The sequence below is a fragment of the Zygosaccharomyces rouxii genome (genome assembly GCF_000026365.1).
Source record: "Zygosaccharomyces rouxii strain CBS732 chromosome F complete sequence".
Lineage (NCBI taxonomy): Eukaryota > Fungi > Ascomycota > Saccharomycetes > Saccharomycetales > Saccharomycetaceae > Zygosaccharomyces > Zygosaccharomyces rouxii.
The window spans coordinates 877986-892672 of record NC_012995.1 but is presented as its reverse complement, the minus strand read 5'-3'; the positions used below and the strand labels follow the sequence as shown (position 1 = coordinate 892672).

The following is a 14687-nucleotide window of genomic DNA, read 5'->3' as shown; positions in this document are numbered from 1 at the left end:
TTTCTTCGAAATGTATCCTTCTTGACATCATACAAGGCCTGAAAATAATTCTATCAGCAGCCTCTTATTACAAAATAACGGCAAAATAAACAAAATATCGTAATCATTAAAAATGAACACGATTGAGGAGGAAGTTAAGTGAAAATGCACCATGAAAAGCCCTCAGATAAAATAAAATAAAATAAAAAAAAACAAAAAAAAACCTTGGTTTCACGGTTTTTTTATTTCCTAATGGAAGCAATGAATTGATAATAATAAAAATAACAATGATGATGATAATTAAAATCAGTTACCATGCAATGGGAAAACAAATCAATAACTTATCAAGCAGGGAACATTCTATTGCACAATTGTATAATACGATAATGATAAAAAAAAAACCACTTGAAGGGCGCACATACAATAAAAGAGAAAAAAAAAATAGTATGGAAATAACCTTATCAATAAGATTACCACCAGGAGTTACCACCAGCAGAACCGAAAGAATCCCAATTAGAAGATCTGCCACCTCCCCAGGAGCTGCCACTGTTGCCGCCACCACGGAAGGAGCCACCTAAGCTACCGCCACCACCACGGGAGGCACCGAAGGAACCGGTTCCTTGTTTACGGTAATCTCTTGTACCGAATGAACGGTTATTGGAGAAACCGCCACCGCCTCTACCACCACGAGAGCCGAAAGCGGATTCTCTTGATAGATCGTTTAAGAACGATGGAACTTCTTGATTAGCTTCAGACAAAATTTCGATTAAACCTTTCACGACATTCTTGTTACCTCTGTTCAAAAATGCAGTAGCTAAACCAGTATTACCAGCACGACCAGTTCTACCGATTCTGTGAACATAATCATCAACATCACCTGGCAAATCATAGTTAATAACGTGGGTGACATTTGGAATATCCAAACCTCTAGCAGCCACAGCGGTAGCCACTAGCAAATCAGCTTTACCGGTCTTGAAAGAACCCAAAGCTCTTTCACGTTCAGATTGAGTACGATCACCGTGAATAGCAGTAGCTCTGAAGTTTTGCATAATGAGGAAATCTGTCAATTGATCGGCCATTCTCTTTGTCTCCACAAAAATCAAAGTCAATCCACCACTGGAAGCAGACAATAGATCCAAAAGTGCAGACTTCTTGTCTTCATCTTCCACATACAACACTCTTTGGGTAATGTTTTCGGAAGTGGAACCAACTCTACCGACCGATAAAAAGATGTAATCACTCAAGAAATCACGGGCCAAATGCTGAATGTCAACTGGGAAAGTAGCTGAAAACATCAGAGTTTGTCTTTGGTCCACACCTGGCATGTCACAACCTTCCACGATATTTCTAATCTGAGGTTCGAAACCCATATCCAACATTCTATCAGCTTCATCTAAGACCAAATACTTAACCTTGGCCAAAGAAATTTTACCACGTTCCAAAAGATCATTTAGACGACCAGGAGTTGCCACTAACAAATCACAACCACGGTCCAAGTCTCTCATTTGAGAACCAACGTCACTACCACCGTAAACAACAGTTGGTCTAACCCAGGATCTATAGGTAAATTTCTTAGCTTCATCGAAAATTTGAGTTGCTAATTCTCTGGTTGGGGCCAAAACAACTGCAGTTGGGAAAGCCTTTCTCATATAAGAGCTTCTAGCAGCTTCAGGAATTTCAGAGGGACCAGTGAAAAATGATTCAGACAAAACTGGGAACAAAAACCCACCAGTCTTACCGGAACCAGTTTGGGCACATGCCATTAAATCTCTCTTGTTGGCAACGATAGGAATAGAATACTTTTGCACAGGAGTTGGTTTAACAAAGTGAGCAAACTTAATATTTTCTAACAACAATTCATCTAATGGTGGACTGGTAAATTCCGTCACCGGCTCAGGAACATTTTCACCAGATGCTTCCACTGGAATGTCATCGTAATTATCAAAATTAATACCAGATGATTGGAAATTTGGATCACCAGTAGCCCCAAATAATTGTAATTCTAATTTTTCATTTCTTTCAGTTGGAACGTGCTTACCATTAATCCATCTACCAGTACCTGCTGGTCTAAAACCGCCACCAGAGCCACCACCACGGCCACCACGGTTACTAGAAAATCCGCCACCACGTCCACGTCCAAAGAAACTACCTTTGTTATTGAATGAAGAGCCTTCACCGTCATTTCTAGGACGTCTGCTGCTGTTCCTCAAATGTGGAGGTACATAAGACGATGCATTACCGTCGATATTCAAATTTTCTACTTGGTTTGATAAATCAGCCATAATATCTAATTACTTAGCGTATTAGATCTTTTGTAATAGACAGAGAAACACTGTAGAGTGGTATTATGTCTAGTCTATATAGTAGTGTGTTGCTAACTAATATACTCATCGTCCATATATTTTTTCTTTTGAAAATCCTTCATCACATTTCTTTTTTTTTTTTTCTTTCTTCTGCGGAAAAATTTTTGTTGTCATGCGGTACGAATGCATATTAGGGCATTGGGTAGGGTACCGGATAGGGCACGCATAAAGTAGTTAGGGCCCGGAGACATGTACCCTAGGGCTCAATAGTGCTGTACCCTAGGGTACAGAGGAAGGGCGCGCGTAAATCAGATAGGGTACATCTTTCAAAAAGTGGGTACTTACGCTCTCATTGATATCATATAAGTTACTTGGCCAAAATTGGTCGAAAAAAGTGCAAAATAAATGGAACGGAGAACTTGAGGCAATAGAAATGTACCAAGCTGTCTCGAGCCCTCTTGTCCAAATTCTGAATACTTGAATATTTTACATATGAATTCTTTATACTACTAGACTATGTCACTGGATACGAATGACTTTTTTTCAACATCGAATCCCAATATAATAATCTCTACAACAACAGTTAGAAGCGTAGTCCATCAAAAGGTCATCAAAGAGTCTCCAGGCAGGATGTCATTATCATCTGCGCGCCTTGCGCAGCTAATTAAAAATTCTAGAGTGGCCCAGGTTCCCCGTAACGGTAAACCTTTGGTTCAAACAGGCCCTCGTTACCATCCAACACATCAGATTATTGAAACTAAACCATCCACATTAGATCGTCAGGAATGGGGTTTAAAATCTTCAATTCCATCAAAAGTTAAATCTCGCTATTTGATCTTTAACGATCTGGACACTTTAGAGCGTATAACGACTTTTGAACCAAACGGCGGGGCTCAATGGAATAGACTACGGTTTCAAGAATTAGGTATAGCACCTAAATACAATCCAGGCAAGGCAAATCCATTGTTCCAGGGGTCAAGCTCTCATGCGGACCAGTTAGCTCCATTCTCATCAATTCTTAATGTAAATTCAGGTAATGCAACAACGCAAAAGGTCGTTAACTCAAGATTACCATCCGTTAAGGCCATGCGTAATGAATTCAAGCAGTGGTTATTATCCAAGGATCCAGAAGCTCTGAAGAATAAATCTTTTACCCCCAGGGACTTGCACAGTTTCGCGGTACAATTTTTATCGGAAAGAGGATTTGGTAATGGTGATTCTAAACGCTTAAACAAGGCTACTATGAAAAACGTAGTTGGTACTGGTGGTTTAACTTATAGTCTTCCGGGAAAGCTGAAGAACTCTCCAAACGGTGTCGTGGCAAAGAATATCGTTCCAGGTAGATTCTTAAACATTGATGGTAATGATCGTCTAGCTGCCATTGGTGGGTTTGTCGCCAATGCTAGTTCATCTTCTCCAATGACGTCTCAAGTAGACTACAATATGGGCGATTTTGTGAGAGAATTGACTTTCCCATTCGAAGTTCAACAAGCTTCAGTGGAGGATAACGGTAGAGTCATGCTAAGAGCTAAAGTGGTTAGTGGTATAAGCCCCAGAGCTAGATTACAAATGTCTGGTAGAAATTACCAACAAAGACCTTTAAGAACTGGTGGTAGACACCCTGCAGTACGTGCTGAAGATTCTACCAAACATGCAGAAGAATTGTTAAGCATTTTGACTAATTTCGATAAATAAACTATTTCATAATATCGTGTAAATAAATATACAGGTTTAAACTTTCTGCCATTTAATTCACATGAGAACACCCTTCGTAGATGGGACATCGTTGGTACCATTAGGTGAAGTTGCTTCTCTAAGGGCTACCGCTAGTGCCTTAAATGCACTTTCACTTCTGTGATGGTCGTTGAAACCTCTCAAACAGTCCACATGAACAGTCAATCTAGCTGCTTCAGTAAAACTTTCTAGAAAATGTGGAATCATTTCACAGGACAAATCACCGATTTTTTCTCTTTTCAATCCTAATTCAATAACAGAATATGGTCTATTGGATAGATCGACAACAGCTCTTGATAAAGCCTCATCTAATGGCGCAAAACCGAATCCAAATCTTTTCACACCACGTACCTGTCCCAAGGCCTGTTTGAAAGCATCACCTAGGGCAATACCGCAGTCTTCAGTGGTATGGTGATCATCGATGTGCAAATCACCAATACATTCAACGATTAGTGACCAACCAGAGTGTTTCGCCAGAGCATGAATCATATGGTCGAGGAATCCGACACCGGTATGAATGTCGATCGTTTGAGAACTAGTAGCTTGCGTAGCTACGCCATCACTTTCAACTCTCTTCTTACCTATGATGGACTCTGGAATTTCAATGTGACCACCATTTAAGGAAATGGCGATCTGGATTTTGGTTTCGTTGGTATTTCTCTGCACAAAAGCCTTGTGCTCACCTTGCTCAGGAATCATGATGGTATGGTTATTAGTTAGAATTCACCAGAAGTCTTGGCACTTTTCACTGTATTTATAATAGATTTTATAGTGGTTGAAATTTTTCAATTCCGCGATGAGATGAGAAGAGCCACTATGCTAAGCTATTCAAGCTTCGAGAGAAAATTCGTTAAAATGAGCCTCATCTATGGTGCTATAAGAGGTTTTACTAGCTGTGCTAGGAGGAGTGGTGTTAAAGTGGATAGAAATATTCCACAACTGACTCGAAAGAAAGCTTGGGAAAGAGCTGGTGAGGATAAAGAAGCTTGGTTCAAGAGGAAATATGCTCATGTTCATGCTAAACAGAAGCAACAGCAGGAGCCCAGAGATCCATTCGGTAAGAGGAAAGCTCATGAGCTGAGATTGAAGGAGAATCAACGACGTATGGAGCAGGAAAGGACAACACACGTGCATAAATTCGAGAAGAAGAACGCTACGCAGGGCTTAAGACCCAATCCATTGATGGAATACGTTTACGGTACAAATAGTGTACTTGCAGCATTACAAGGTAATAAGAGGGAGTATTATTCTAGGTTACTTCATTATGGACAATTAGATCCGAGATTACAAAAATTGGCCAAGTCCCGTAATGTAGAATTGGTAGAGACTGATAAGCATCGTCTCAATCTAATGACTAATTATGCAGTGCATAACAACATCATACTAGAAACGAAACCTTTACAACCCCCAGAAATCTCTCATTTACAAATGGTAAATCCTGAATCAGGTACTATACAATACAGCGAGCTTGCATTTGAAGATGAAAAAATCACACAAGAGATGCCATATGGAGTCAAAAACGGTAAGAACTTCCCGTTAGGAATTTATCTGGATGAAGTGGTTGATCCCCATAATATTGGTGCCATTATGAGAAGTGCTTATTTCTTGGGAGCAGATTTTATAGTGATGTCGCGAAAGAATTGTGCACCACTATCAGCTGCGGTCTCCAAAACTAGTAGTGGTGCTATAGAACTGCTACCAATTTTTTATGTGGATAAGCCCTTGTCGTTTTTCTCTGAATCTCAGCAAGGCGGTGGCTGGACATTTGTTACTGCAGGATTAACGGACTTCACACAGAAGGACAAGAAATTTAACAGCGGTAAAATATTAGAATTAAACGATTTAGAAGGCTTATGTGAACAGGTCCCTGTGGTATTAGTGGTTGGTAATGAAGGTAGCGGTGTAAGAACGAATTTAAAAATGAGAAGTGATTTTTTCGTTGAAATCCCATTTGGAAGAGATGATGAGAAGGGACCTGTAGATTCTCTAAACGTCAGTGTAGCAACGGCATTGCTAATTAACTATCTTCTCAAAGGTTCAAATATGTAAATAGTATATGTAAATACAATTTTTGTTTCCCTCTTTCTTTTACAACTAAGGATGCTTTATAAGTTACATTTATAAAATTGCATGGTGAATACTGTCTGTTTGTGAGTTTAGACGTAGTAGATTACAATAGTCTGTGAATTCTACGATCATTTTCCACACCTGATAAGTCATCGAGTTTGCCCCACCATTCGAATAGATAACTTTCGCAGATTAGCTTAAACCATGGTGTAAACTTCAAGTTTGAATCCTTGAACATTTCTTGCAAAGTATTTTTGTTAACCCATTTGTAATCCTGGACTTCATTCAAATTGGGTTGCACCGTTAAATCTTGGCCCTTGTTTAGCTTGTAAAAAAAGATGTAATCAATTTCATGCTCACCCCAAGGTTCGTTACTGGGAGCCATATAGTGAATTCTATTCAAAAAATGGAATTGACCATGTTCCTTAGTCTGCTGTTGTGGGATACCCAATTCTTGATCTAATTTTCTAATGGCAGCAGTTCTTGCACCATCAACCTTACTCTCTAATGTTCCCTTTAGACCAATTTCATCATCAACACAAAGTGGATGTGAACAACAGGTATTTGTCCAAAGATCGGGGAAAGTAATCTTTTCTGATGCTCTTTGTTGTAATAGCAATTCACCTTGTTCGTTGAAAATAAATATAGAGAATGCACGATGAAGTAAACCCTTTTCGATGTTTTTCATTAAATGGCACAATTTTTTAGTTCCTGCACCAACTGCTTCGTCATTCCAGTCCAAGACGATGCAATTTTCATTCATCAATTTGATTTGCTCCTCATCATGACCTGAGAAAACATTGTCACTACTTTCTTCGCTGGACGATGAACTAGAATGGGTATTAGGTCTTTTTTGTACTGGAATAATTTCAGGAAATTCATCAAGAATCTCCTGAGCTCCAAGACTTTCCACTAATTTAGAGAACTGTTGAGTCATAACGAAACGAAGGGGTTAACAGGCTGAACAGCGGCACAGATGAGGGATCCTCTCCTAGCTATATAGGATAATAGTTTGTGAATCTTTCTATGTTTTTTCTTTTAAGTTTTCCTGTTGATGATGGATATTTCATCGTACAAGGCGACGATAATAAGCTAATGCCATAATTTCCCAACTATTGAAATATTAGGCGGTTAGACCTACAAGAGAAACATAAGAATAATTTTATAAGATCCAGGAAACTTCAAGCTACATACTGTTTTTTCCCCCACTCAAATTTAACCACTTTTCGATGATTTAGCGAAATTTCGAGTATTTAGTTGTGAATATCTGTATAGAGCGGACTTCCTCGAGAAATTCACTTAATATCACAGTCAAATGGTCATATACCACTGTTGCCGCAGGCAACACCGCAAATCAAGTGTCTTGTGGACTGGCAATTATGTTGCTATACGACATACGACGTGTAATTAACCAAAATTAGATCTGAAAATTGCAACAAATTGCTCAAAATTCCAGTAGTTTAATTGATCCACGTATTAAATTGTAAGACGCGACTTCTGACCTAAATAAAGAGTTTTATTTACCAAATCTCTGACTTTCTTTGTTTGTATTTTTGTTTCTTAGAAAAGGAAAAACGAGACGTGAAAAAAAATTTCAACACTTGGCCAGTCAGGAAGAAAGGCCAACTCATTGGAAACTTCATTCGATTAAAAAGTATTAGGTTTTAGTTGCCTCTGCAATCGGTTTCAATTGAGTATCTAGAAATAGAATAATACAATTGAGCATGTCCCAAGCAAGGATCAAGAGACCTGACGTTTCCGTCAGAGACAAGAAATTAGATGTTTACAACACCCAATTAAAAAAGATCGATGGTGAAATTGCAGTCCTACGTAAGCAGATTGATCAAAACCAAATTTCTGATGTGACTCAAAATGAGAGAAAGAAGTTACAAGAACAAACCAGAGAAATTATCAAGACCCAGGCAGATCTCAAAAGTCGTAGAAACGCTATACACGAAAGAGTTAAGCAATTAGATGCCAATATCAAACGTAAGACTGGTGAAATCAATGAAAAATTGGGTCGTAAGGCCAAATATTCTACTACTGCCGAAGTCAAACAGAGGATAAATGAAATTGAAGAAGCAATTTCATCTGGTGATTTGACTTTAGTGGATGAAAAGCGTCTTGTTAAGGAAATGCAAGCTTTGAACAAATTGAACAAAGATTTAGTTGCTGTGGAGCCAGTTAAGAAGTCTATTGAAAATGATAAGCAACAAATTGCATCTTTGAAGGAAGAATTGAGTCAATTGAACCCTCGTGAAGTTTCTGATAAATTTGAACAAACTCAAGAGAAATTGAATTCTCTACAATCCAAGACTCAAGGTGTCTACGATAAACGTCAAACCTTGTTTAACAAGCGTACTGCATTGTACAAGAAGCGTGATGAAATCTATGCCCAAATTAAGAAGATTAGAGCTGATTTTGATGGTGAATTTAAAGCCTATAAGCAAAAATTAGAGAAGGACCGTTTGAAACGTGAAGAAGATCAAAAATTGTCTAAATTGCTAGAAGAAAAAGACGCAAAATTGGGTAAATTACAAGAGAAATTGGCTCATGCTAAATTGCCAGCCTTTTCCTCTGAAATTGGTACCATTGAGAATGCTCTATTTGTCTTAGATCCAACTTACGAAAAGCCTCAAAGAAAATTGTTTGATGACGACAAGGACTCCAAACCTGCCCAACCTGTTAAAAAGGTAGACGACGCTGATTTAGTTCCTATCAACAAAAAGGATGACATTTCCAATACGGAACCTTCTAAGTCAAAGAAACTTAAGAAGAAACAACAAGGCCAACAAGCTAACGGTGGCTCAGTCAACACCAACCATGATTTTACTTTGGAACCAACCTTGATTGCAGCATTGGCGGAATTGGAAGTTACTGTCCCTATCTCCCAAGATCAAGTCTCTACTACAGTCGATCAATTGAAGGAAAAATTGGAAAGCTACACTTCCAAGCAAGATGAGCAAACCGAAAAGAACATCGAACAAGTCGAAAAGCAGATCTCTCAATTGGAAACTGATTACTCTGAAAAGGAGAAACAGGTTAAGGAAGCTCTAGAGGCTAAAAGAGCTAAGGAGCAAGAGGAACAAAAGGAAAATGCACAATAATCCAGCGCCCTCATAAATCGAACTTATAAGTAAATAGAGTCAAAGGAGAAACTCCTACAAAGATTTTTTTTGTTTTCCGTTTAATATCTTACATAATGAATTGCAGGTTCACGTCAAGAGGATGCGACGAAGATAACTGAGGCTTTTGAGAGTATTTACTGGAAAGCTCAGCTCTCATGTTGTTTAACAATGACAAGTAACTTTGTTGGGGTTGCATTGATAAAACTTTAACAAATGAATAAGACATCGCACCCGTTGCTCGACCGGCCTCAACTGCATCTGCAGAGGTTTGATTATCCTTAGAACCAGAAAGCATAACAATATCTGCAGGTGAGAATTTCATTTGAATAACTTGATCACGAGAAGAGTGGCCACCCAAATTGTTCTTTACAGAGCGTGCTAGTGATCCCAGTGCACCTGTGATGGCACTGGTATTACCTGTAGCATATCCCATAACCGCTTGAAAACCATCTTGTCCCACATCTTTCCAAATATTTGGCTCCTTGACAACACCTTTAGTAGAATAAGTGTATGGCAAATCAAGCACAGTACCTGAATGACAAGAATCAAATAGAGCTGTAAGACGTACACCCGGCTGTAATGGTTTAACCATAATATCGTGCATTATATCATCGACAATATCACCTGCCATTTCGAAATCGACTGGATAGATAACGTCATCCATACCGTCAACCTCATCACCATCTAAATCCTTTGTCTGGCCACCATGACCAGAGTAATGGAAAAATAGTGAATCGTTTGGCATTGCGCCATTGACAAGCCAATGCATAGCCCTCAACATGTTTGCCTTCGTAGGGATACGTACCATATCCCTTTGATCATCAGTCAACATGACGATATCTTCTGGACGGTACCCATACCTAGAAGTAAGAAAGTTCCACATGTTATGGGCATCGTTAATACAACCACGTAATTCGTTTTTAGATCCAATGTAATTGATCCCCACAATAAGTGCCTTACGCCTACCATTACACATAGAGTATTGGTAAGATGACTGTGTACCAGGGATTGATTGCATCTGTGATGGTGGTGGTGGCAGATTTGCTTGTGGCCTATCGTAACCTTGTGGACCATCTACCGGTGTAGGAGCTGGTGGCCTCGAATAAGAGGCACCTCCAGCTCCTGGTGGTGGAGCTGGTGGTCTGTTGTAACCACCATCACGATTACCAGCAGTTCTACCTGGAGGTGGAACGGCAGGTCTAGAGTAGTGATTTGTTTCTTGTGGAGGTGGCACAGGTGGTCTACTATATCCACCACCATAACCTGGAGGTGGTGCTGCAGGTCTGTGATACCCGTTTCCCTGATGTCCTGGATACATTTTCCAACGATCAAACAATCAAATAATCGAAGAAATTCTTTTTATCCCCCCCTTTTGCCTCAACTCTTGTTGATCCTTTGTTACAACTAGAAGTTCAAGATTGAAAACCTTATCTGGATCTGTCTAATACATATAAGATACTATAAAAAAATAAAAATTAACCTTTAAAATCCTGGAATAAGCCCCGGTGCACATTGATAATTACTTAATTAATTGTGCGTGGAACCTTTAGTGCAATTCTCAGAACTCTCGAAGGTCCGGTTCGAATTGATCATTATTTAGCTTTTGTTTATGTTATTCTTAAAGAGATAATACAGCAAAGGAAATTCGAAACATTCTAGAGGTATAGAAATTTAACAAGGTTTAAACTACAATTCAAGGGAGTTGTTCAAATAGTATCGATTTTAAGCTTTAATCCCTTACAGGACTTCAGGAAGCCTATAATTTCGTTGGTATCATGCCAGATCCACTAGATAACTTTTACAGGCAGTTTCAGCTGTTTGTACAGAATAATCCTAATGTGATATCTGCGGCTAGAGCAGCTTCCCAGATTCCTGAGAGTGCCAAGGCTGTTGTAGTATTGTCTCCATATTCTTTAGAGCATTCTTTTGGTCGGAATTGGGTATCTAAATCGTACCTCAAGAGTATAGTGGAAAGACCAGAGAGGTTATTAGCGAGTTCGTTGGGTATAGCAGCTGCAATTACCATGTATCCGGCACTTTATACTTTAAAATCGAGTGATAGAAAGAAATCTTCTATATTGTCACCGCATGTGCTAAAGGTTCATGGTAAAGATTGGCCTCCGCAACTGCTAAGACTTTGTAAAGAGGCAGATGCAAAATTGGCAGCAAAAGAGGTGGAAGTTCCCGCATCTTGGAATGCAGGTGATATCTATCTAAGTTCAAAAACAGTTGAAGCGTTACAAGGGTCGATTGGAGCCCTAGAGACTGCTGTTGACTCCATTTTTGACGGTCCATCCCCAGAGCACATCAGTAATAGAGCGTTTGTTGCCATCAGACCGCCAGGACATCATTGCCATGTAGCAACACCGTCAGGGTTTTGTCTTTTGAACAATGCACATGTTGCTATTGAGTATGCAAAAGATCGTTTTGGAGTTACCCATGCTGCGATATTAGATTTCGATTTACACCATGGTGATGGTACTCAAGACATATGTTGGAAAAGAGCTGGGTTTAGACCGGATGAAGAGGATGAAGATTCACCAGGTTACGATTCATTTGGGAAAAAATTTGCAGAGTATCCTCGAGTTGGTTATTTTTCAATGCATGATATCAATTCCTTCCCCACAGAGAGTGGATACGCAACTAAGGAAAATGTTAAAAATGCTTCGACGTGTATCATGAATGCTCATGATGTTAACATTTGGAACATCCATCTTTCCCCGTGGGAAACAGAAGAAGACTTTGCTAAATTGTATCACACCAAATACAGGTCTCTATTTGTTAAAGCAGATGAATTCTTTAAACAAGGTAAAATTGAAATGGCGGCTCAAAACAAACCATTCAAAGGCCTGGTTGTTATCAGTTCCGGGTTTGACGCCAGCGAATTTGAACAAACGAGCATGCAAAGACATGGTACAAATGTACCCACGTATTTCTACACAGCCTTCACTAAGGATGCCCTCAAGCTATCACAAATGCATTGTCATGGTAAAGTCTTATCCATAATGGAAGGTGGATATTCAGACAAGGCAATCGTATCAGGGGTTTTTGCCCATTTAATAGGTCTACAAAATCAGAATTGGATTAAAGAATGGGGCTCAGAACATGTCGTTAAAGAAATAGTTAGAGGTTGTAAATCTAATTGGAAACCTTACAAGACCAAGAAGGCAAGAGATGTCATCAGAATATGGGCGGAAGAAGTGATTAAATTGGGGAGAGCTATGATACCTGGCTTTGAAACTCTTTTCCAAGATATACCTTCGAACAATAAGGTTGCCGCTGCAAACGTTGCTCCAAGAGTTACTAGATCAAAGGCTCAAACAACGAAGAGCACGCATCGTGAACCTACAGGTACGACTTTGGACCCATCAAAGGAAACTCCTGCTGCTCCTCGTCATAGACGTATCGAAGGTACGGGCGTTACACAAGAACCAGTACCATTTACACAAGAGGAACTACACAGTGAAGACGACAATGATGACGAGGATTATGTATACGACGAAGAATTGAACAAGACTTTCAACAGGACCGTGGAAGATATTACCATCGATGACATCTCGAGGCACTTGGAGACTCTTGAAATTATCGAACAACCACCTCCAGCACCTACAGCACAATCCAAGTACAAGGTACCTTCCAAAACCACTACTCAGCATTTACGTTCGTCTACAAGACCCCAACAACTAGCAAATTCAAATGCCAGTGCGGACGACAGCGACATATCAATGGTTTCTCACGTTTCTACGAGGAAACATACGACCCGTAGTGGTGCCAGGTGGTGATCGTCAGCTATGGTTTACCCGCACGCTTGCAAGGTATAAAGTGGTCGAAAAGCATATCTAAAGGAACTTGTCATCATATTCATCCCAACAGATTACAGCAAAACAATGATCTGCGAAATTGTCATCAAATCTAGCGAAGGTTGCAGTGGAAACTGTGGTAGTAACTGTACTTGCGGTACCTCTTCTTCATCTGGAAGCTGTTCCAGTTGTCCCGGTTGCAAAAAATGAACAGAGGTCAGGTAGCTTCAAATAGTCCTTATATAACATTTTACAGTATGTAGAACAATTCTAACGAATTAACGAGGGCCAATTGGACTTTGAACTCTCCATTTCTTGACCTTTGGATCTCATCTTCTTGATTTTCGATGAGCGGATGAAAAATTCCTCTTAGACTCTTCTCCGAGGTCGAGTCTGACTTCTTAAAGCATTTTGACATATACGAGTAGTATAAGAAGGCTACTGTCGTTGGATTCCCCGGTGTCTATATTCAAAACTTAGTAGTACCAGCTGTGAATCCTATTAGTATGATCAGAGTTAGAACCAGTTTGAAAAAATGCGATGTCAGTTTGGGTCTCAGGCTCATCTCCACAACTAGAACTAATCCTACCACACCAACGACACCAAGGAAAAGAAGAGCAACTGTGTTTAAAGATACTTTGAACAAGGGACCATCATTTGAAGATTTCGTTTCAGGAAGAGCTGCAGAAGTTTCATTAGATCCATTGGAAAGAGCTAGAAGTACTGTGGAGGAAAATCAAAGACTACCCAAATGGTTGAAGACGCCAATTCCCAAGGGATCCAACTTCCACAAACTGAAAGAAGATGTTAGGGATTTAAAATTGAGTACCGTTTGCGAAGAGGCCAGATGTCCAAACATCGGTGATTGTTGGGGTGGTAATGATAAATCAAAGGCAACCGCTACCATTATGCTTCTGGGTGATACCTGTACTAGAGGCTGTAGGTTTTGTTCTGTTAAGACAAATAGAAAACCAGGTGCGCCAGATCCAATGGAACCTGAAAATACAGCAGAGGCCATTTCTCGTTGGGGGTTAGGTTATGTGGTTCTTACGACAGTGGATAGAGATGATTTAATCGATGGTGGTTCCCATCATTTAGCTGAAACTGTCAGGAAAATTAAACAAAAGGCACCTAATACATTAGTGGAAACTCTAGCAGGTGATTTTAGAGGTGATTTCCAGGCTGTAGACGTTATGGCCCAAAGTGGTTTAGACGTCTATGCTCACAATTTGGAAACTGTTGAAAGTTTAACACCTCACGTTAGGGATAGAAGAGCTACCTATAGACAATCTTTGAATGTTCTCAAGAGAGCTAAGCAAACTGTCCCCACTCTAGTCACCAAGACTTCGTTGATGCTTGGACTGGGCGAAACACATGAAGAAGTTATACAAACATTGAGAGATCTACGTGAGATTAAGTGTGATGTGGTTACTTTTGGTCAATACATGAGACCAACAAAGAGACACATGAAGGTGGTTGAGTATGTAACACCTGAAAAATTCGAATTTTGGAAAGAACAGGCATTGGAAATGGGATTCTTATACTGTGCATCCGGTCCACTAGTAAGATCTTCATATAAAGCAGGAGAAGCATTCATTGAAAATGTTTTAAGGAAAAGAAAGCCATTGGAACAACAGCAGGAATCTTTAAGTGCATTTAGAATTTAGTCTGTCTTA

At 39.7% G+C, this 14687-nt stretch overlaps 9 protein-coding genes across 9 annotated transcripts; 5 read left to right on the top strand and 4 right to left on the bottom strand.

Annotated features, from left to right (window-relative positions):
* Positions 1-449: 449 nt before the first annotated feature.
* DED1 (DEAD-box ATP-dependent RNA helicase DED1) lies at positions 450-2261 on the bottom strand (the record flags this gene model as incomplete). The annotated part of the gene is made up of 1 exon (XM_002497628.1): positions 450-2261. The coding sequence occupies one exon, from the start codon at positions 2259-2261 to the stop codon at positions 450-452; it is 1812 nt and encodes a 603-aa protein (XP_002497673.1).
* A 651-nt stretch (positions 2262-2912) lies between these two features.
* On the top strand, positions 2913-3977 carry MRP51 (mitochondrial 37S ribosomal protein bS1m; the record flags this gene model as incomplete). Its single annotated transcript, XM_002497627.1, has 1 exon — positions 2913-3977. One exon carries the CDS (start codon positions 2913-2915, stop codon positions 3975-3977), a length of 1065 nt encoding a protein of 354 aa, XP_002497672.1.
* Positions 3978-4034: 57 nt separating this feature from the next.
* HIS3 (imidazoleglycerol-phosphate dehydratase HIS3) lies at positions 4035-4715 on the bottom strand (the record flags this gene model as incomplete). The annotated part of the gene is made up of 1 exon (XM_002497626.1): positions 4035-4715. One exon carries the CDS (start codon positions 4713-4715, stop codon positions 4035-4037), a length of 681 nt encoding a protein of 226 aa, XP_002497671.1.
* A 102-nt stretch (positions 4716-4817) lies between these two features.
* On the top strand, positions 4818-6065 carry MRM1 (Mrm1p; the record flags this gene model as incomplete). Its single annotated transcript, XM_002497625.1, has 1 exon — positions 4818-6065. The coding sequence occupies one exon, from the start codon at positions 4818-4820 to the stop codon at positions 6063-6065; it is 1248 nt and encodes a 415-aa protein (XP_002497670.1).
* A 121-nt stretch (positions 6066-6186) lies between these two features.
* Positions 6187-7020, bottom strand: IDI1 (isopentenyl-diphosphate delta-isomerase IDI1; the record flags this gene model as incomplete). The annotated part of the gene is made up of 1 exon (XM_002497624.1): positions 6187-7020. The coding sequence occupies one exon, from the start codon at positions 7018-7020 to the stop codon at positions 6187-6189; it is 834 nt and encodes a 277-aa protein (XP_002497669.1).
* Positions 7021-7807: 787 nt separating this feature from the next.
* On the top strand, positions 7808-9190 carry BFR1 (Bfr1p; the record flags this gene model as incomplete). The annotated part of the gene is made up of 1 exon (XM_002497623.1): positions 7808-9190. The coding sequence occupies one exon, from the start codon at positions 7808-7810 to the stop codon at positions 9188-9190; it is 1383 nt and encodes a 460-aa protein (XP_002497668.1).
* An 88-nt stretch (positions 9191-9278) lies between these two features.
* Positions 9279-10529, bottom strand: MCA1 (Ca(2+)-dependent cysteine protease MCA1; the record flags this gene model as incomplete). Its single annotated transcript, XM_002497622.1, has 1 exon — positions 9279-10529. The coding sequence occupies one exon, from the start codon at positions 10527-10529 to the stop codon at positions 9279-9281; it is 1251 nt and encodes a 416-aa protein (XP_002497667.1).
* Positions 10530-10986: 457 nt separating this feature from the next.
* On the top strand, positions 10987-12993 carry HOS3 (histone deacetylase; the record flags this gene model as incomplete). Its single annotated transcript, XM_002497621.1, has 1 exon — positions 10987-12993. One exon carries the CDS (start codon positions 10987-10989, stop codon positions 12991-12993), a length of 2007 nt encoding a protein of 668 aa, XP_002497666.1.
* Positions 12994-13517: 524 nt separating this feature from the next.
* Positions 13518-14678, top strand: LIP5 (lipoate synthase; the record flags this gene model as incomplete). The annotated part of the gene is made up of 1 exon (XM_002497620.1): positions 13518-14678. One exon carries the CDS (start codon positions 13518-13520, stop codon positions 14676-14678), a length of 1161 nt encoding a protein of 386 aa, XP_002497665.1.
* Between the last annotated feature and the right edge of the window lie 9 nt (positions 14679-14687).